Source organism: Euwallacea similis, chromosome 20 (genome assembly GCF_039881205.1).
Source record: "Euwallacea similis isolate ESF13 chromosome 20, ESF131.1, whole genome shotgun sequence".
Lineage (NCBI taxonomy): Eukaryota > Metazoa > Arthropoda > Insecta > Coleoptera > Curculionidae > Euwallacea > Euwallacea similis.
In genome coordinates, this window is record NC_089628.1 from 2,645,523 (window position 1) to 2,666,652 (window position 21,130).

The window sequence follows — 21,130 nt, forward strand, 5'->3', positions numbered from 1 at the left end:
AAATATTATTTAAACAATCTGTGAACTTAGACTTAGATTAACTTCTCCAGTCACCAATTTGAAATTTCCCGCATTTACGTCATCAGTCCGTGTCGCTTGTCACAATTCAACAAGTGCATTGTGGGAACAATGAATGGTGGTCAGTTTTTTAACGAGAAAATTCCGTTTTTTCCTTCATTTTTCCATTTGTATTTTAATTTCGTGGAAGGAAAGCCATTAAAATTGAGGTAAAATTGTGATATGTCGTCTAAATGTGCGGAATAGACGGTTTTAGCTACGTATTCGTCCAAGGAACCACCGTCAGGAAGCTGGCTGACAGAGGTCAAAGCAAATGAACCTAACCCATCAAAAAGGAACGTATTTGTGAGGGATATTTTTGTTACAAAAAGATAGGAAAAGGTACGTATTGATAAAAATAGACGAAATTTCACTTAAAATTAGTGACCAGTTATGAAACTCGGGTGCAGAGCCTTTGAGCCCCAATCGCAGCCAGTGAAAACCAATGTTTTTATCATTGGGGGGTTCCTCCTGATCTTTAATTGTCTATTCAAATTTCCACCAATTATTACAAATAATAACCCCAAGCAATCTTCAACCAAGGCCTTACACCAGTCTTCCAATTGCAGCCACAAGCAATATGTTTTGGAAATACAACACGACTTCTTCTACCCAAATTGAAACCCTTCTTGCTAAGGAGGTAAAGTCTCAGTTTTTTTCAAACCCAAAATCGTGACGATTTGAATTTTAGGGCGTAACTTTGCTGGAAGTAATGGATTGTGAGGACATAATCAATGAGTGCAGGGCACAGAATAAAGTTTTAATCGATTTGTAAGTCAGTTTTTTTTCTTCAAATTAACATTGTAACAAAAAAGGGGATTCCAGCCTACTAAAACCGGAAGTTATAGAGGAGCTTGTGATGTTAACGACCATGGAACCATCAATAGTCCTTAGTGATAATATCAGGTTTAAATATCCAAATATTGCTAGTGAATTACTTACCTGTGATGTGCCAGCCGTTAATGAGCGTTTGGCAGGGGATGAACGGTGATTATTAGTTTAAGATTTATGTTGGTAGGTAACTGATATTTTTGTTGTAGATTGTTAGAGAAACTGTACACATTTCTCGAGAGCGAAGCACCACTGAACCCACTATTGGCTTCCTATTTTAGTAAAATTATGGGCGGCCTTATTGCCAAAAAGACTGAACAGGTGAGTATTTTTGTTCTCTGTTTTGTTGCCTCATTTCATTACTAATAAACAAGAAATTAATATTAATTGGAGAGGGATGGGGATCTGAGAACTGCAATTTAGAAATGTTTTATTGCCATCTCTCTCTTTCATACTCTTTTCCACATGACATTGTCTTTATTAAGAATGGGAAAATAAGATTGAATGGCAGTAAAAACCTCCTTATTAGAATTTTCAAAAGTTTTTCTTAATTTTCTGGCATGTGGAACATCTTAGGTCTCTCATTGAGATCTTATTTAGAATGTCTCAAAATAACTCCAAGTATTGTTTTATTGATGAAATGTGTAAATCTAATAGGGACATGAAATAGCCATTTTTAGAGAATTCATATAGCCATCTCTCTCCTGCCCACAATTCCCTCATAAGGTGGCCTTCATGTAATTCATTATCATAATACATTAAAAAGTTTGTTATCTCTTCATTTTCCAACTTGTACATTAACTCACCATTTCAGCTTTTGATGTTGTGTGTAATGATTTATTTCAAACATTTTTCCACTGAATAAACTACAACTTATTTTTCTTTTCCCTCTCCCTCCTTTAAATCCGATTTTGTCAAACCTCAACTCCTATACAAAAACTATCCTTACCCTTCCAGAACTGGCTGTCCTATCAACTGACGTGCTTGCAGGTCTTAGATTTTTTAAAGGCTAGGGACACCTTTTTGCCTTTACTAATGAAGCATCTAGGCACATCGGCCATCATGGATCTCATGCTGAAACTGATGACTCAGGTCGAGGGAGTCGAAATGCGTCAAAACATCTTGAACGTATGTTGGCAGTTTCCCTACCAATTGCTATATAGTCACGTGTGGTGTTTCAGTGGTTAGACTCCCAACGGATAATCCAGCAGCTGGTCTGCTTGCTGAATCCGAGAATCGAAAAAGAAAGACACGACAACGTTGCTCAATTATTGTGTGATTTTCTCAGGACGTCCCGCGATTCTCGAAGGAGTTTCGACGAGCGGGTGGATCCTGATCCCCTTTTAAATACTCTGGAGGCGTAAGTTGTTCACTTACAACTGAGCTGGTTAATTTATTTAGTGTCTTTAGCCCGGAGACCGTAAAACTACTGCTGGATCAGCTGTTTGAGGACGAGAGGAGCGAGAGCTCGATTGTAGGAGGTATTACCGTCCTTCTGTCCCTGCTAGATGTGAATCAGACCAGGTGACTTGTGGCAAATTTGAAAACAAACGAACTGAAGAATAAAAGTATTTTCAGCCTGCCCGGGTTTCGATGCGCAATCAATATAGCCACAACGCTTTATAATTCAAATATAAATGACGAGGCCGCTGATTTCGAGCACAAACAGAAGATTGTTCGTGACGTAGTTGAGGCCATATCTTTGAGGATAAAAGACTTTCATCAATTGCTGTTGGATCCCCCAAAGGTTCCCAATTGCATGTTCGCTCCAAAAATCAGATTTCAATGCTTTCTTATAGCAAAGCCCAGTGTTAACCACAATGGGTGTGCTGCAACCTCCACTAGGCAACACCCGTCTGCAGGTGGTACGAATGCTGGCAGCTTTAATTCCCACTCAGCCCAGTCAATTGCACACGCAGCTGATAAATTTAGAGACATTTCCAGTGATTTTGGATTTGTTTTTTAAGTATCCGTGGAACAATTTCTTGCACACGCAAGTAGAGAACTGCCTTATTGCCGCCATTGAAACGGACAACAACGAGAACTTTGAAGGAAAAGAAGGGGATAACGTGCAAGTTAGTTCATTGTGCAAACATGTGAGTATTTGTTTTTGGACATGATAATTAGGGAGAAAATTTCTGCATTAAGCCTAAAGACAAATCTCAGAATTTGGCAACATGGGGACCTTTGAATAACTGATTAATTCTTTCCAGTTAATCGGCGGCTGTAATCTTATAGAAAGGATAATGAAGGCCTGGAAAGACAATGATGAGCAGCAGTGAGTATAGTTTTTTTAGTCTTTGAAATTTGAAATACAGAGCCCTGATTTAGATCACAAAAGAAAGCCATCAGGCAGGGTTACATGGGGCACTTAATCAGCATATTCAACCGAATCCTGCCTTTGAGCAGGCAGCTCAAGGAGCTGAAACCTGAAACGGCCGCCGCTCTGGAAGAGTTCAAAATCACGCATTTAGCCGCCGCTATAGAGCAGCAAGACAAGCTTTTGGTACGATTTTTTCGTGATTATTCGTATTGTGCCTTACTGGGTGTTTGCAGGGCGGTCTTCACCCGAACGATCTCTTAGAGGACAACGACGAATTCGGAGACATTCCATTCCCGCAAAGCAGTGCTCTACAGCAGCAGGTAGGCCTTATTAGCTCGTAAAAGCGTTTTTTCCGTAACTTCACGTTTTTTAAATAGAGTTTTTCTCAATATCAGATGCAAAACCTGACGTCCCAGTTCATAGACGGCTACAGCGGGTTCAACGACGACGCGTTCAATGACGGCGACGAGACGTTCAATCAGTAATTTGGTCCACTCTGTAAAGCCACTAATCTAACGTATTATTTGCAGGACTATCGACAATCCCTCTGATGTGAATTTCGATCTTTCGGAGAGCGAAATGCTGCAAAGAGACGCAATTTTCAAGCAGGTCTGTGCTCAGAACATAAACACTCTTTTTGACGCGGACGATCAGGTGTTCGAGGAGCGAGAGCACACGTTTCAAACGGTGATCGAGAAAAAGGACCAAGGAAACATTAGCAGCGACAGTGATGACGATAGTCCGAATATTGGAGATGAAAACATGGAGGTGGATCGTAAGTATTTGACATTGGCGATATCCTGTAAAGAAAATGCGTTCAAGAATTGAGGAATTTTACTCAGCTATACCTGACATCGGCAAACAGATTTGCACATAACAATTTTAAATCTCAATTTTAAGTTTCATCTATTCGCTTCATCATTATTCTAGCATGGACGTCTCCCAAAAATGACCCCTGGGGCGTCGGTACTACCTCAGCAAGTAGCTCGACGACCGAAACGGGCTGGGCCGACTTCAGTTCGGCGGCTTTTGGAGAAAATTCGGTTTTTCCAGAAGCGTTCCCTGCAGAAGCGAAAGACCAACTTTCGGGAGAGGAGGCACAGAGTCCGTGGGAGACTGAATCGAAGTGCGAATTGAAAACTGCGCAATGCAAAAACGAACAAATTTGTGGAAAAATCGAGAGTGCTGAAGCCTCCGGAGATCACCCCCACGAGAAGGGGAGAATTGAGCAAGGGAACGGGAGTAGTCAAGCTCAACCGTCCAAGTAAGTTTTTGCTCAATGGAAAGGCTCTTTCCAATAGAGATATAGACTTACTTTTTACAACCCCTTGCGGGGTTTTCTGAGGGCAGACTGTGTCTCAGGTCGTTGCAAGGGGACAGCTGTAAGAAATCCGTCGAGAAGCCCCTAGACAAGCCATCCTCAGGCCCAGAGTAGCCAGAAAAAGTGTGAGACTTAGTTCCTTAAATTTTCCCAGTGACATATCAGATACCATCGTCAGACTCGGAGCCAAACCCAACCAAATATTACAGGCGCAGTACGCGGCTCCCCTTAAGGGTAACCTCACAACTTTAGTATTATGTTGCATATATTTTTTTAAACTGTTAGGCGTTTAGAAGTGGCGCTTTTGTATGTATTAATTCTCGAGAGGCATAGGTAGTTATTTGTACAAACAGATGTAATGTACACGCGCAAGATACCCGAGTACGTCCCCGGTTAATAATATCTTCTCTAGTGATTTCTTCAGCTTTAGTTTTATCATTGTTTTCGTTAAATTCGCATTTGGTAATCCGCACACACTAAAATTTTAAAGCAAGAAAACGTCGCCTCGTACATATTTAATAATAGTAGATTTCTCATTCTCTTAAGCAATATTTCAACCAATTGTGTAACGTAAGGTATTAATTTATTATTCCTTCTTCCCATTAGCCAAATGTACTTTTTAGAGCCGTTTTGTAAATAATCAATAGACACTTCGAGGCATGACCTGTCAATTGAATTAGTCATTAAAGGGACGCGCATTGCCTCGAAACAGAGTCACAAAGTTCGATCAGGGTCTCACACTTAAGTATTATTGCTCCAAATTGTTACTTCGTACAGGACTGGCTCGGCCCTGTAAGCAGCCGTAAGGTAAATTAAAAAGTATATAAATATGTGATATAAAATAATAATCCTTTGCGTGTAGTTAGAAACTTAATTGGTGCCTGCAAATTACTATATTAAAATAGACATTGTATTCTGCCAGTGTAAGGTTATCTTTCTACTTAAAATACACAGGGTGGGTTTTCTTAGTTCCACATATCACGCTGTATGTGTCGAAGCCCTCACAACTTCAGTTTTCACCCTGTTCATTTGCTACTTAATTCTCGATAGAAACTCCTATTCGTTGTTAGTCAATAGTCTTTGGAAATTAATGGAAATTGAGGCCATAACGCGTCGCTAAAAACATGCTGCAAGCTTGATGCTGAATAGCTTCTAAATATTAGTCCCGAATCTAATAAAAACTAATAATAATGGTTCCTAAGGATACAAGGAAGGATTTATGAAGAGCAGATCACCAATTTAATTTTAAAAAATCACTGAAATCGTACGATGGGGTAAGGAATCATTCAGCGCCAAGGCTGCGACATATAAAGTGATTCGCCATTTTGTCCAGTTTATATTGTGTATTTATAAAGTCAAATTTATAGGAGGCAAAACGCGAAAAGATATATAACGAAACCTCCGTAAGTACCTAATAATTACCGCTGTGTACACCTGCATAGATCACAAAACTACTGTGATTGGTTCGTCAGAGAGGTCGGCACACACCTATAGAATTTTTTACTTAAATAATATGAGACTCAGTTTTTTCAACATGCCCACAAAGTGTGTTTGGTGAGCTTCCTGTAGACCTGAGGATTTTACTGCACAACGAACTGAACAAGACACTAATTTGCGCCTCTGTTGCCGGATCTAAATTGACGCTTTATTTGGATCGTTGCATGGTGAAATGTCCAGGATTGCAGGGAGCCTTAGGTTGGTAGGTATAGTTACCTGGCATTGCAACAAAAATTGAGCCTCGGACGTGTACATTTCTCATGAAATCAGTGCCTAGGTATTATTGTATATTTTTTATTAAAGTTCACTTACCGTTTGTTTAAAGAATATTCCATGTCCTTATGTATAATATTGGTTTAAAATAAAATGTTTCAACATACTCTTCAGTCTCTACTTTGAAGAATTAATTCATGGTAACCAGCAATTAATACACAATTACATCATTAACCACTAATTCAACATGGTGTGTCTGTCATATATGTTTCTCCTCTGCTCTTTCACTTGCCTTTTCCACTTATCCTGTTGATTGCTTACTCGATTCAACACATTTCCTCTCATACTCATATTGTGTGACATGGGCCCCTGCTGAGCATCTTCCTACAATCAATATTTAAACATTTGTATGGAAATTTCAAATCTTCATACATCTTCGTTTGTGTGCTCCTGATAATTTCCTTTGACCCTTTTATTGAGCAGTGGATCCAAGATGATCAAAAACATCATATAAACAACCAAAATGGATATAACCCAGATAACAATAATCACTACGTAACGGATGATTGTGGTGTTGCGATTTTCATATTTGCACTCGCATCTCGGACAAAATTCTTTTACTTCATTGGTACTTAACTTGTCTGCTACTTGTGGGATCATTACCTCTTCACAGTTACTAAAATTTAGAGTTTGAGGGTATGTTAAAGGATTTGTTATAGGTATAAGATACCATTTATTTGGGAGGTTATTGGTCGTATGCATGAGCCTTTCTGTGTGAGTCTTCTCTGTTTTATTGGTGACTGAGGATAAACTCGGGCAAATGCATTTACACCTTTTGTCGTTAAATTGGGCCTGAGAAGATTATTGTTATTTAACACGCTAAAGTGGGATTTAAAATATAGACTTACTTGTGTTTGTGTTAATGAGAACAATATGCAAATGCATATCAACAATAAATGTTTCATTTTAAGGAAGTTTTGTTATGGGTTTGAAAAGTCAAATATTAACGCAAATGTGATTTTCTCTTTGATAAACAGGCGAAATGTGAGAAAATTTTCCACTTTGTGCTGTATATGGTATGATTATTTATTATTATTCTCATTGACAGATGGCTAGATGTGAAAATCCAATTCAAAATCATATATACAAATGTGTAACAAATAAGAAAGGCAACAGCGCATTTCCCTTAATCGCCCCAAATATTTAGATTAAAACTATTTGCGTCATTTCTAATTTTATTAACTAATTGTAATGCCTTTAAAATGAAAAGCAATGTTTCAATAATACTTATGTTTTATTACATCGATCATAGCACGTAATAGTTTACTTTGCATTAATCTTTATATGGGTTCACTTCTTTACCATCTGACGATATTGCTTCATGGTTAGAAATACGTAAATATGCACATAATTACCTACGTCACACCTCCTTAATTTGTCTCTGTCTATACTATGGGAATCTTAATACGATTCTCCTGTTTCAGACAAGGAAGAATTTTAAACACCTTCCCGCCATTTTTCTAATGTCAAACATGACAATCTGTACATTTGCGCCCAGCATTGCCGCTACTTACAGAATATCCCTTATTTCACTCTTTACGAGATAATACATTTTCTTAATTTTTGCAATAAAACCGATGAACCTCATGACTTATGAATTTGAATGACAGCTCGTAATAGCCACTATAACCTCTCTGCAATGCATGAATTGAATTAGCTGTTAGTTCTCTTTAACGCTATTCAGAGAATATTAACGCTATAACAAACGCAAAATGCGGCAACGCTGTGAAGGAAAAATAATAGAATAACAGCCATTTCCGAACAGAATCTGAATGGAGTTGTTCCTCCCTGTGATATCTTTACTAAACCCTTAAAACCGACTTACTTGTGTTCATTATTAAATATAATCATGTCAGCACGTGGCAAAGGAGGGAAATCCAAAGCTAAAGCAAAGAGTCGTTCTTCCCGAGCAGGGCTACAATTCCCTGTTAGTAGGATCCACAGGTTATTAAAGAAGGGTAAGCAACAAAAGCCAGCTTTTCACCTTCTTTAGCAAGTTAATGTTATTTTTCTAAATGCAACAGGAAACTACGCTGAACGCGTTGGAACTGGAGCTCCAGTCTATCTGGCTGCTGTTCTTGAGTATCTTTCTGCTGAAATTCTAGAGCTTGCAGGAAATGCTGCCAGGGATAACAAGAAGTCTAGGATTATTCCCAGGTAAAATGTTTTTTGAATCATGTCAATGCATTTAAAGCATTGAGCCTTGCAGGCATCTCCAATTGGCTATACGCAATGATGAAGAACTCAACAAATTGCTCTCAGGGGTTACTATTGCACAAGGTGGTGTTCTTCCAAATATCCACGGAGTTCTTTTGCCGAAAAAGACTGGAACTTCCTCTGGTTCAAACACCAAATCCCAGTCTCAAGACTACTAAATTAATTTAAGATTTTTTTATTCAGTTTTTTTTGTCTTCTTTAAGTGTTATTAGGAGCCTATTGGTTCTCAATCTCAGGTTTATTTAAATAAAATATTTTTCCATCCACTTACCAAGATATGAATCTATTTTCAATGCAGTACAAAAATATCTGATCTCAAAACCATAACTTAAGCCACATTTTCAGGATCCCATGCATACTTATTATACCCGAAATTGCTTAAAACCTCCATATCCTCACTAGGAATAGTGAAATCCAACTGAATATTCTCCACAATGTGGCCTTTGGACCTGGCCTTAGGAATGATTGCCAGGTTCTGTTGTAGGGCCCATCTTAAAAGCACCTGAGCAGGACTTTTTCCTAGTTTCCTTGCAATACTTTCAACCTTAAGATCTTTGATCAAGTCAGGATTTCCAGTGCCACCTAATGAAGAGTAAGTTTGCAAGAGAATCTCCTCCTTACGGCACAAATCCAGCAGGTCTTGAGGATGATAGTGAGGGTGCCATTCCACTTGATTGACTGCAGGTTTGATTCCATGGTCATTTGTAATTAACTCTTGCAAATGCCTCACTAAATAATTAGAAACTCCGATGTTTTTTGCCAGGCCCTCTTTAACTCCTCGGACCATTTGCTTCCAGCTTTCATCCCTCAATCTAGAGAGGAAGACCTATGTAAACCACTATTGACTTCACAAAAATGTTACGATTTACTTAGAATTAATAACATTTGAGGAGTTCAGACCCACTTTGCCAGGCCAGTGAATTAGGTACAAATCCACATAATCACAATCCAGGTTTTTTATTGATTCCTTTAGTGCCTCATATGCAAGCTCACCTTGATCATCAGGGGCTGTAAAGTTTGTTTTGGGGAAGAGTTTAGATACAGCATATTAAAAGTGTAATTCTTACATAACTTTGTAGTAATCCAAATATCTTGTCGAGTCAAATTGTATTTGGGTAACAGCTCTTTCAGGGCCTTACCTATATCTTCCTCGTTCTTGTAGACCTTGGCTGTATCTGATAAGGTTTTAAGGTAAGTTTAAGGAAAAAGACTAAAGTAAAGGGCTTACCTATGAGACGATACCCTGCTCCGAGGGCATAATCCAGGACATCCCTTATTAGCTCAGTACCTCGAATTTGGTACGTACCAACTAAAATCATTTGATTAGGTAAAAATATGATAAGTCCTTAGATTTGATTTGGAAGCGTAAAATTAGGTGTAATTTAAAAAAATAAAAAACTCTGTAAACAAAGGATTCAAATTCGACATAATCGACACGAGTTAACCTTACAGGACCGCCCTGGAAAGACAATAATAGCTTCTAATTGAGCAAAAAAATGAATCTTTAACTACTGCTCTTAAAACGGACACTAACTTAAAGCATTAGCACTATACTTACATCCCACCATCGGCATCAACTCTCCACTGTGCAACTTGAATTTCATGTCTTTGGCTAAAACATTTTCGCTCCTTACCAGACACATCGCCCATCCTGACGTCAGCAAAAAAGTTAAAAAGGGACGGGTCATTGTTCGCGGTCGGCGGCTTTTCCTCTGCGATCCCTAAACAATCGAAATTTTCTCGAAGCCGTTTTCAGCTTCAAACATGGACTAAGCTTATTGTTAGTTGGTACCGACGTTTTTATAAGTTCAAGCGCATTTCGCAAGGTTAACGGGTTCTTAAATATTGTTCAGAAAATAGAAAAATTACGCTGGTTAAGGCCGAATCACAATGAAGATGATTACCAGGTGGAGAGGTATAAGATGTGCATGGATGAGTTTGTTGTGTATTTCCTCGGCTCGCAATTATTAGTTTTTTTAATCAAAAGTTAGAGCTGCTTGAAATCTTACTAAAACTAACGATTTTCATCGTTTTTATGGAAAAAAATCTATAGCGTTGTTTTAAATTCTATAACAATCGGAGGGAAAATGGCTGCTAAAGGCACCGAATGCGACGTTGGTAACCCCCTACGTGGTCTAATAAATCATAGGCCATGATGAGTCATCAAGAATACCCTTTGATAGCTGCCACTTTATTAGTTTTTTGGAAATGAACAAAAAATATATTCCGAACGCTTCTCAAGGAAAAATCATGTTTACTTCATCAGTATATAAGGTATATTTATGCAAGTAGTAGGTGGGCTGTTATACCCCACACCCCAAAATACCACATTTCCCAACTCAAGTGTTCTAAATCCCCAGGTACCTACCTAGCCCCCAATCACCGCCAAAAACCCACCGCACTAATCTTTTCGTCTCACCCAAGCCACTGGAAAAAAAGGCATCAAAAACCTTCTCAAATCCTCAGGTACCTACCTGGGGAAAATTATAGAAATTTATTCCGAATTTTTTGTTTTTTATTTCCCCAAAAAAGTTACTTTGCACAACATATGACGAGTTGGAGGAAGACGTTTAGGTGCATCTTTTTGTTAGGAAATTATTGCTCTAAAGTAGGCAACTGAATGTAACCAAATCTAACGCCAAGCGCGAACCTATGCAGGACCGAAAATTCACGAGAAAAAAACGTTCCGGTTTTATTCTGCGGTTCGCAATTGAAATCGAAAACTTATAAACGAATTTCATTTTGCAAACCCGATTCGACCTTGGGTGGGGGACAGTTTTGCTTCGTGTACCTTCGTTCACATGCTTCTCAAATTGGTGCCACAAAATGCTGTCCACCGTCGTGGACTTTGATCAGCACTTGCACAGTGTATTTTAGACGGCAGGGACAGAAATGTGTCCCGTTTGGCTGTCTCGGTTTTGTTCGGTTTTTATGTTAATGAAATAGGTCTTGGTTGCATTAAAAGTGTTACGAATTATTTCATTATTGTTTTTGCATTCGTAAAGGACACAACGAAACGAGTAGTAATGGCAGTGAACGTGTGTCTCTATTTTTAGATTCGTTATTTAATGAAAGTGAAAACACTTCAATTGGTTTAAAAATTGCACAGTTTCGAATAAACAAGGGAAACTTAAAGAAAGTGTTAAAAAAACTAAACTTTGGATTAAAGAGCAAGTGAAAAAGTTACATGTATTAGAACAAGAATTAGACAATGTAAATTTAATGGAAAATGTGCGAAGTATGGAATCAAGTGACTAAATTTACAAATCTTTTTTTAATTATATGGCAGGTATACGGCGCCTAATAAGGCGCTTTGTGCCTGTACATTTAATACCTTTTAATGCAACCAGTCTCAAGTCTAGAAAAATGCAGAGAGGAAGGTATAACTAATTAATGCAATACAGCGAAACACTGACTCACACAAGTTAAAAGGTTACAATAATCAAATAATTATTAGCTTAATATCGTTTTTTTACGGTCAATTTTGTTGTTAATGGTTTTTAAAAATGAAAATAACATCAGGAGTCTTTAGGATTTTTTAAAGTAAGAAAATACTTAAAAAAATAGCGAAAACGTTATACTTACGGGTTCGAAGAACCCTATTAGGAGGCTTCGCATCCATGTAGAACGAGGAAGGCTGCATTATTTAGTTCTTACGCCGCAACATACTTAATTTACTTTGTTTACTTTCAAGTAATTCAAGTTGTCTAAGTATCGCAGCCAAATCTAATAAAGGTAAAACCCGTTTATCATTTTTGTCAATAAACAATTCAATGGGCGAAAGCATCTTACCCGTTCTGCCCTGTTTAATCGTAATATCCGTAGCTATATCAGATAACGGAAACCATAATCGTTGATCAGTTCGGTATTTTTTGTTCCTACTGACTATTACTGTTGGTGATACTTGTTCGTCATCTTCATATTCATGTATCGGATTTGTGCACGGAGGAAACAATTCAGGACTTTGTTAACGAAATCTCATATCGAATTTTTCCCATTGCCTGCTTATTCAAACAATTACAATTTAATACCCTAATTTTATCGATTCTAATAGTTTCATTGTATGGTATCATATCATAGCTTAAATATTCTCTAGCAAATTCTTCTTTTGCCATATTGCTGTATAGCATTGCACCCATTAACGAACCTAAACTAGGCGATACGGATGCTTTGCATCCTAGGGCGCTTTGCTCCTGTGTTTGAAAACGGCCTCACTTTGCGCTTAACTTTTTACAGTCCAATATTAATTATATTGTCTTGTGATAAGTAAGAGCTGTTATTATAGTCATTGGACAACATAAATTGTCGTTCTTAATTTGCGTAATACTTTTTTTGCTCTCTTATCTTCCGCTAAATTTATAATTTTTGAATATCCATTTATTTTCTTCGGTCCCTGTCCTCTGGGAATATGAAAAGTAGTTTTGTTTATATTCACACTTTGAACGATAAAATGTTTTCTATAAAGTCCAATAACATTCCAGCATTAGGTTTCTTCTGGTAGCCTGTTGATATAGGCGCTAAAAAGTCATCATTCAAAACTATTATATTCATTAAATCACCTTTTTGGAAATTAGTTTTTTGCTTTACAACTTTTATGATGTTATTAATCATTTTTCTTAAAATAACCATTATTTTAAATATGGCTTTGTCCAAACAATTATTTTCGTCATCAAATTCGAACGGCACATTTGCATTTCTTCTTCTCAAGTTTTTTATTTTATCAAGCTTTATTTGTAATCCATAAAATTTAATTATAATAATATTACTATTATTTAATATAATAAATATTATTTTTTAAAAGATCTAAATATCTCTTAAAAAACTATATTTAAAATGTCTTTACATAAATAAATAACAATATGAGTAAACAAATGTTTTCAAAATATTCTCAAGATGTGAGTGGAGCTGAATATAAAAATGTACATCCTGTTTCAATGCTAAATGTAAAAGTTGAGGAAGAAATGAAAAATTTAAAAACCAAATCACAAACGTGTTTGTATGTAACTAAACATAAAGTATGTACAATAAAAGGGAGATAAAAAAATTTTAAAACTTGTATTCATAGTTAATTTACCTATGAAGAAGTTATTTTAAAAATACATAGCTGGATATTTTTAAAATAAAAAGAATAAAAAATATATAAAGAATCTATAAAAATTAAAAGAGCGCGAGCCATCTATGAAAGAAGTTATGAAGCTCTGCTGCGAAGAAAACTGTTTTTGTTCATTCAAGGTCATTAAACATTGAATTAAAGGTTATGTTATTCCACTTTTTGCTACAAAAAAAAACAAACTATAAAATGATTAAAAATCGTATTAAGATGACACAATGCACAGTTCTAATAAATTACATGGATGAGGGTGCTTATGAAGCAAACATCTCAACACAAGAAAGCGTAATTATAATTTCGCCGGGGCCTCCAAACCGGATTGGATTGGATTTGTCGATTCCTTTCGCAATGTTAGAAAACGTAGCTAATGTTAATGTTACCACCATAAGATTGGAATTATTTAATGGATTGCATGTGGACATAACATTTGGAAATCCACAGTCAAAAAATTCTTTTAGGAGACGTATTCGAGCCGACAGGTAAAATATGAACTATAATTATAATATAATAGTTGTTAAAATGTTTTGAACTTTTATTGGTTCTGAGCTAAACTGTATATTACAATTAAAAATTCTTTTATATTCTTGCAGTGATCAAGAAGACTTGGGCGTGTCTTCTGACACATCAAGCCCACCGTTGTAAATTATGATCTCGTCGTTTTATTAAATAATAAAAACTTTTTTAAGAAAATTAAATATGTTTTAAAAAGAAAAGATGCACTTAAACGTCTTCTTTCAACTCGTCATGTGCAAAGTAACTTTTTTGGGGAAATAAACAAAAATTTCGAAACAAATTTCTGTAATTTTCCCCAGGTAGGTACCTGGGGATTTGAAAAGAATTTTGGTGCCTTTGCTTAAAAATGTTTCCAGTGGATTGGGTGAGACGAAAAGATTAGTGCGGTGGGTTTTTGGCGGTGTCTGGGGCTAGCTAGGTACCTGGGGATTTAGAAAATTTGAGTTGGTAAACGTGATATTTTGTGGTGTGGGGTATAACAGCCCACCCACTACTCATGCAATTTGTTATAGCAACGGAGCAATTATTAAAGATCCGTTTTCTCACAAATAAATCCCACTTGAAATTTGCATAACTGCGGCTGCAACGCAACTCGAGTGGCGATTTATTTCTTATGCCTCGAACTGCTATTGAGGTTTGCCGAGGGAATGAAACACATGTTTAAAGAAGAACCAATAATTTTATTGCTTTAATACCGTAAACTTGAATTATGTACACACAAATATAAATTAAATAGAAAAACCATATTAATAAAAAATAAAACTCTATAATGAAGTCGTCTATTCTATCGTAATATCGATTAATTTGGGAATTTCGCATGACGAAAAATAAATAACGAGACAGGAATAATGCGATTCAACAGAAGAAAACGTTTTCGACGAATGAAGAAATACCTAAATGCAGCGTTTCCGGGCCAAATCTTGCCGAAAGGCAAAAACAAAACGTGATATGATCACCTTAGAAAATAAATAACAAGAACGTGTTCCACTACAAACTATAAGATATCCTATATACGGAGTAAGTTAACTATCATAAGACAATACAGCGTAATATTCACATGGAAAACTCGTCGTTTCTTCGCAGACATCGCTCGATCCGGAGGATCCGAGGGATGCGCGCAAAACCACTTTACAGTATAGGAAAATATGTTATTTACTATACCTTAAAAACGTTTAATAATTGACATCTTTATTAACATCATTATGCTATCATATGTTGGGAGTATAAAACAAGAGCTGAGTGGCTAAAACGGGTCATGTAGTACGGAAAAACGATTAGGAAGCAATTTCTTTGCTGTGATATTACTCATATTGCACCTTTTTAAGTAAGAAAGTAGGGGGCAGAAGCGCACCTATAGTCTATTTATTTTCAAGATAGCCACGATCAAAATAACAATAGACAAGTCACCCCCCACGCGGCCAGGCCATGATTGGTCCATACTTACAGGTGACGTTCTAGAGTTGCAATCAGTTTAATTTTCGCTGTTTTTGCAAGTACCTATAAACATGTTATTAATTGTTATTTATTGCTGTTTGCGATTTGCTGACATCCTCACATATTTCGACTTTTAATTTATTAAATTATTTTAGCAGTAAGCTCAAATCGTCTTTTATTACATCTTAAGAGAGCGTACGTGCGGTCCTGTTCAATAATTTTGCTGCGACTTTGTTATGATCGTGTCTATCAGGGAAACATACTATAGCTACTCTGAGTTTATTCTTTGGAAATTGACCAATTTCACTGTAGCACGTATAATAATAAATATAACATATTACGTAAAAATTACACAGTATAAATGGAGATCATCTTAAATTCCAAACTTGTTAAGTCAATTACGCGTGGTTTGGATTCTTAACGTACCTAAACTTACGGAAAAATCTCATTTTCTTAATGTCCATTCACCCACACATTTACGCAAAAAAGAACGATCCGTCGAGGAAACATCGGCCATAGATCCTGCACGAAAACATATTAAAACGCACAATTCAGCACAGATTGTCCAAAGCAACTAACTATTTAATCATAGAAAAGCGCAAGTTTCTTTGGTTCACCCTATACCAATAACAACGCAGAAGACAGGCAGAAGCATTACTGAACTTGCTCGCTATTGGTCGTGTATGAGTTGGAAGGAAAATGCAGCTCTCTGCGTAAGAGAGAGATAGAAGACTGTTGCGCCGCCGCTCTACGGGGCACACAGCAGTAAAGACGAGACAGAGGCAGTTGGTCTAATACTGTGTGTCAGACCCCCATAGCCAAGTTTCAACAGAGGAAAAAAATGTTTCCGAGAGGATCAAACCCTTATTACAAAAAAGAAAAATCACACCGTCACAATATCTAATACTGACTGTACATCACTCACCCTCAAGAAGCGCACCCCAGGAACCATCCTCCAAAGTAAAAAATTTAATATTGTACAAAAGAAATAACAACAACAATTAAACCTAAGTCCCTTAGAATCTAACAACACTCGGACATACCATCATCCGAACTACTGTTTTCGTCCAGACAAGAGGACTTCTCCTCCGGGTCGTAGTATACCTCCGCCCCTGGAAAAACATACCGACTCGGCGGCAACAGGTGGAAAGTGTTTGGGGGCAACCTCTGCGCTAGACTCTTCTTCACTTTCGGCTGCCAGAAGCCCTTCATCGTGTCCCTTTTCCCTTCGAAACCGCTATCAGAAGACTGCTTCCTCATGTTTTGTCCTCGCTGCGCTGACCTCTGGAAGCTGCCCGAAGCGGATTCGATGCTGAAAGCGTTGCTGTTTTGCGCTTCTTTGCTGTTCTCTGTCTCGGGGTCTGTGAAATTCGAGTTGTCCCCAATGCCAGAGTCTCGAGCCGAGTCTATGCTGATGTGTCTTTCTTTGTGCGATTTGCTCTCCGCTATACACGTGCATTCGTGCCTCGATGATCCAGGACTGCTTACCACTTTTGATTCACAGGTACAAGAGTGAACCTGTACCACATCTGAGATGGTGACGGTCTCTTCTGTGCAGCCCAACCCCATGAGGGAACTGGAATTGTCCCGCCATTTGCTGATATCGAACGGTTCGGGTTCGGCACAAGGGAGCAGTTCTGAGGTTTCAGTGAGTTCTTGGGAGGTGTAGATCGCTTCTTCCCAGTTTTGGCCCAAGCTGGAAAAAAGTTGATTTACAAATGATAGGAGAATGAAGTGAACGGTACTGCTTACAGTTTACAAAGGTGATTAATGATGACATCGCAATCGCCTAACAGTTCCACGTCAAAATGGCAATGTGACAGCGGTTCCCTGTTAATCAGAATCTGGGGTACATGAGCTGACAACGAGCTCGGAATGAGCGCCACCGGGCGCACCTTCAACGAGCTCCCGATAACCACCAAAAGGTCGCATTCTGACTTGTCCGCTGCCATTGCTTCGTGGAAAGTATCAGGCAGACCCTCCCCAAAGAACACTATATCCGGCTTCATTATTCCCGACAACACTAAATCCTTGTACTGCATAGCTTCGCTCCCAAAATCGTCGGTGGCGATGGAGCTTCGCTCTCCGTGACACACCTCGCACAAGGGGATTTTCTGTGAGAGCACCAACTCCCGAATTTTGTCAGCGCTGACTTTGTGCTCGCACTTGGTACAGGTGGCCGTGGCGAAGGAACCATGACACTCAATCACCCTCTCAATGTCTGCCTCTTTTTCCAAAGTGTCGATGTTCTGAGTGTAGTTTCGCAGCAGTTTCTGCTGCTTCTCCAACAGCTTTATAAAGCGATGACAAGGGCTCGGTTTGAATTTCCCTGGGTAAATATCTTTGGCAAACTTGAAGAATGGTCTGGGGTCTTGGGTGAAGTAGTTTATGTCGAACATCGCTTGGGGATTTGGTAGGTCTGGAAATTCCACCGCCAAACGAGAATAAATGCCATCCCGCGAGCGGAAATCGGGAATCCCACAAGAGACTGAGACTCCAGCTCCAGTGAGTACTATCACCTTCTGGGCCCCCCTCAGCAACCGTACTACGTCATCCAGAGTATTAACATGCCTCAACTTGTTTCTTTTCGGTGGTTCCGCCAGGATGTTTATGATGATTTTCCACAGGGTCAAGTCATCAACATAGGGAGGAATCTGCTCCAGATCTACTCCTAAAAAAAAAAAGCGAACAGTCATTGCCAAGCTCTGGTTGCGAGAACTAAAACTTACCTAATTCAGTCAAAATTATCCTGGGATTGATTCCCTTCTGCATCTGCTGCTGTATCCATACCACACTTCCTGCCATTGGCTTCCAGTCCTGACCACTCAAGTTTGAGATGCCACTCAATTCACTGAGGTGGCTCACTGTGGAAGCATTGTCGTCATCGTCCTCCTCTTGTAACGTGTCCAACTGGTCATTGTCAGCGTCGAAGAAATTTGATGCCGTCTCCGGAACGTCGCAGGAATCAGTATGAGGTGGTGATGAATGGGTGGACTCCACGGTGGAGGCTTCGTGTCCAGAACTGCTGCCTACAACAAAAGTTCATTATGTCTTAGTTTTATACAGGGTGATTTGGCACTTCATATTCAGGGTCGGTAGAGCGACTTTGGGCCAAAATTAGTAATTAATAATTCCAAAATTACTATTTCATTGGGATTATCTCCTATCTAGAAGGGTGAAAACTAACCCTTATTAAAGCTATATTGTTTTCATTGAGAATTAAAGTATTGGGAACACTTTATTTACTCTTAGCATTGACATCATGCCTGATCCTAATTATAGACTCACACGGGCTGATAAAGTGGAGATAAGCTCCTATAGGTAATTCAAATCTATATCCAAAAATCTTAGTGAATTTGTGATTGTTATAAAAGTAAGTGAGGAGAGAATTTGGTGACTTATACAAGGGCTAAAGATTGACCTTTTTTAGTAAGAATTTGTGGTGGTGTGGTAATGTGACATTTTACCGCACGCTGATTGCAGTTACAGTAAGGTATGACAAATTTAATTAAATATTAACAAAAAAATAATCGTGCGGTAAGGCCTTAACAAGAACACCTGTGGTGAGAAGGTTTACCTCATACATGTCAATGTCAAATACCTACAGATGTTTTGACATTGACAGCCCCCGCCCCTTCCTCAATCTTTCGAATTGACCTAACATCTGCTACTGTGATTTGCGCAAGTTAAAACCTTTTACTTAAGCATAGGTACGGTAAAGCGCTATTTTAGGCTTGTAAATTCATGCGGTTAAGCCACTTTTCTTCGCGCTAGCACAGAAAGGTAAGCAAAACACATTAGGTAATAACCAGTAACCTCAAATTGCTCATCAACTCTAACAGTTAGGGCCATATCACACATGCTATTAACTTTTAAGCCCTAACTAACTTCCATGTGCACTGTAGGGTCAGAAGGCGAGTCTACGCGGGGGTTTAAATTGACATTTCCACATTCAAAATTGCACCCTTAAGCTTGGGTGTGGCTTAGCTAAAGTTCATGTAAATGAGCAAGCAAAAATTACATTTTCCACCAGAAGAGAGCTCGCGGTTGTGGCATAAGTTAAACCTTTGGTCAACGCAGTCTGCTTCTGAAAGGGTTATACTGCTAAGTGCTATGACTGATTTATTTACTACACCTTATCAAATATTGGTGAACCAGCCGCAATTATGGGCGCAACGAGAGCTGGTCACTCTCAACCTCCTCAGCATGTTTGCTATTACACCACTGCTGTTGGGGCTGATTCTTGGTCACAGGCTATTAGAATGATTAGTTAAGGCTTATTGAGGCCCATCTTACCCCTTAGAGGTTTACATTAATAATTTTGGCTCATACTTGAGTAGATATCAGTAACCTCCAACTGCCTAGCTTAAGGACTTATAATCTGAACAAAAGGGATTTCCCTAAGGGGTAGATGGTAGAGGTACTTTGGTGCACACCAAGGGGTAGATTACTGAGGTGTTTTGGTCTTCACACACACTCAAGTTGTTGCAAGGTGTTTAGAGGTATTTTGGTGCACAAGAATTTCATCGGCAATCTATTCCTTGAGCATGCAAAAGGTAATTCGGTGAAATACTTCTTTAAAAAGTGAAATAGTGTTGCCCTATCAATATGCAAAGACAAGAAAAATAGCTTAACAGTAATCTTTCTCATAGTCTACATTGTTTACAAGATAAAGAAGTAAAATGAGGTAAATATGTAAATTTGGCGCTAATTTACGCAATCCTGGCCTCACGCTTTTCTGATATACTGAAGTTCTTCTGAAATCTGTCATGTAACTCAAAGTTAATGGAAAAACACAGTCAAACAAATGCAAATAATAAAAGTTTATGAAATCAGGGAATAATTATCTTTATTCCAGTGGAAATTAAAATAAATAATAGGAACCTTCCCCCTCATAATTTTTTTAAATTTTGTAATAGAAAAAAATGAACATTCCAACACAAATGTCAATAATTTTGATGTAAACGTCAAATCGAAAATTTAAACTGAATCACGTCGGACTGCCGTCGACGAAACAAACGTACTAAAATCATATCTCCTCGTTACTACTACGGACAGATGACTCACGCACATGTCCTTGAACAGTTTCACAATAGGAAAAATAAAAATCTCGAAAATTGAAAAAGTGATATTTATTAATTTATCCTAAACCATAAAAAATCAAAGTGATGGAAATTGACGCCAATCGAGGGAAAACATCTTTCGAAAATGAATTTTACTTTAATATCGAAAGGCACCACGCCTTCAAAATGGCTTCGCTTTTGTTTGGCCGACGCCATGTTGGATCGAACAAATCGCCTAAACAATCAAAACATATTTAAGGATTTTTACCTTCTACGATGTCGGCGGAGCCCTTATTTGATGCGATAATTCGAGATAATCCTTGATTCTTGCACAAATCACCGTCATCGGACTCACCATGGTCGATTTTTAATCTTTTCGCACACGATTCGTAATCTTGCACGTCAGGATTGGAATCCATCTTTGACACGAATAAAAAGCTGTTGAAGGCGGAAGGCGGCCACAGTGTTGCCGCGGCATGTTCCCAAAGTCT

General features: G+C 38.2%; 5 protein-coding genes across 8 annotated transcripts; 2 read left to right on the top strand and 3 right to left on the bottom strand.

The window, feature by feature from the left end:
* The first annotated feature begins 98 nt into the window (after positions 1-98).
* On the top strand, positions 99-6,408 carry fmt (phosphatase 6 regulatory subunit 1-like protein fmt). Of its 4 annotated transcripts, none has more exons than XM_066400498.1 (17): positions 99-399; positions 627-697; positions 749-828; positions 883-1,044; positions 1,098-1,209; positions 1,846-2,016; positions 2,070-2,248; positions 2,299-2,412; positions 2,458-2,635; positions 2,688-2,984; positions 3,102-3,166; positions 3,220-3,394; positions 3,445-3,531; positions 3,589-3,692; positions 3,742-3,986; positions 4,142-4,475; positions 4,574-6,408. In XM_066400498.1, the coding sequence occupies exons 2-17, from the start codon at positions 638-640 to the stop codon at positions 4,644-4,646; spliced, it is 2,436 nt and encodes an 811-aa protein (XP_066256595.1). In that variant the 5' UTR covers positions 99-399; positions 627-637; the 3' UTR covers positions 4,647-6,408. The 4 variants fall into 4 exon arrangements, with proteins under 4 accessions (XP_066256595.1, XP_066256597.1, XP_066256596.1 ...); XM_066400500.1 differs by having other exon boundaries at positions 3,607-3,692; XM_066400499.1 differs by having other exon boundaries at positions 2,467-2,635.
* Positions 6,407-7,318, bottom strand: LOC136415732 (uncharacterized protein CG1161). The gene is made up of 4 exons (XM_066400502.1): positions 7,151-7,318; positions 6,973-7,094; positions 6,675-6,918; positions 6,407-6,626 (listed from the first exon to the last, which is right to left on the bottom strand). Exons 1-4 carry the CDS (start codon positions 7,205-7,207, stop codon positions 6,480-6,482), a joined length of 570 nt encoding a protein of 189 aa, XP_066256599.1. The 5' UTR covers positions 7,208-7,318; the 3' UTR covers positions 6,407-6,479.
* Positions 7,319-8,045: 727 nt separating this feature from the next.
* LOC136415482 (histone H2A-like) lies at positions 8,046-8,785 on the top strand. The gene is made up of 3 exons (XM_066400065.1): positions 8,046-8,260; positions 8,327-8,459; positions 8,512-8,785. Exons 1-3 carry the CDS (start codon positions 8,152-8,154, stop codon positions 8,675-8,677), a joined length of 408 nt encoding a protein of 135 aa, XP_066256162.1. The 5' UTR covers positions 8,046-8,151; the 3' UTR covers positions 8,678-8,785.
* On the bottom strand, positions 8,784-10,305 carry LOC136415481 (glyoxal reductase-like). Its single transcript, XM_066400064.1, has 5 exons — positions 10,078-10,305; positions 9,748-9,828; positions 9,587-9,694; positions 9,389-9,527; positions 8,784-9,331 (listed from the first exon to the last, which is right to left on the bottom strand). The coding sequence occupies exons 1-5, from the start codon at positions 10,205-10,207 to the stop codon at positions 8,848-8,850; spliced, it is 942 nt and encodes a 313-aa protein (XP_066256161.1). The 5' UTR covers positions 10,208-10,305; the 3' UTR covers positions 8,784-8,847.
* Positions 10,306-14,801: 4,496 nt separating this feature from the next.
* On the bottom strand, positions 14,802-21,080 carry Sirt1 (Sirtuin 1). Its single transcript, XM_066399907.1, has 4 exons — positions 20,908-21,080; positions 18,306-18,605; positions 17,329-18,247; positions 14,802-17,272 (listed from the first exon to the last, which is right to left on the bottom strand). The coding sequence occupies exons 1-4, from the start codon at positions 21,056-21,058 to the stop codon at positions 16,600-16,602; spliced, it is 2,043 nt and encodes a 680-aa protein (XP_066256004.1). The 5' UTR covers positions 21,059-21,080; the 3' UTR covers positions 14,802-16,599.
* Positions 21,081-21,130: the final 50 nt, after the last annotated feature.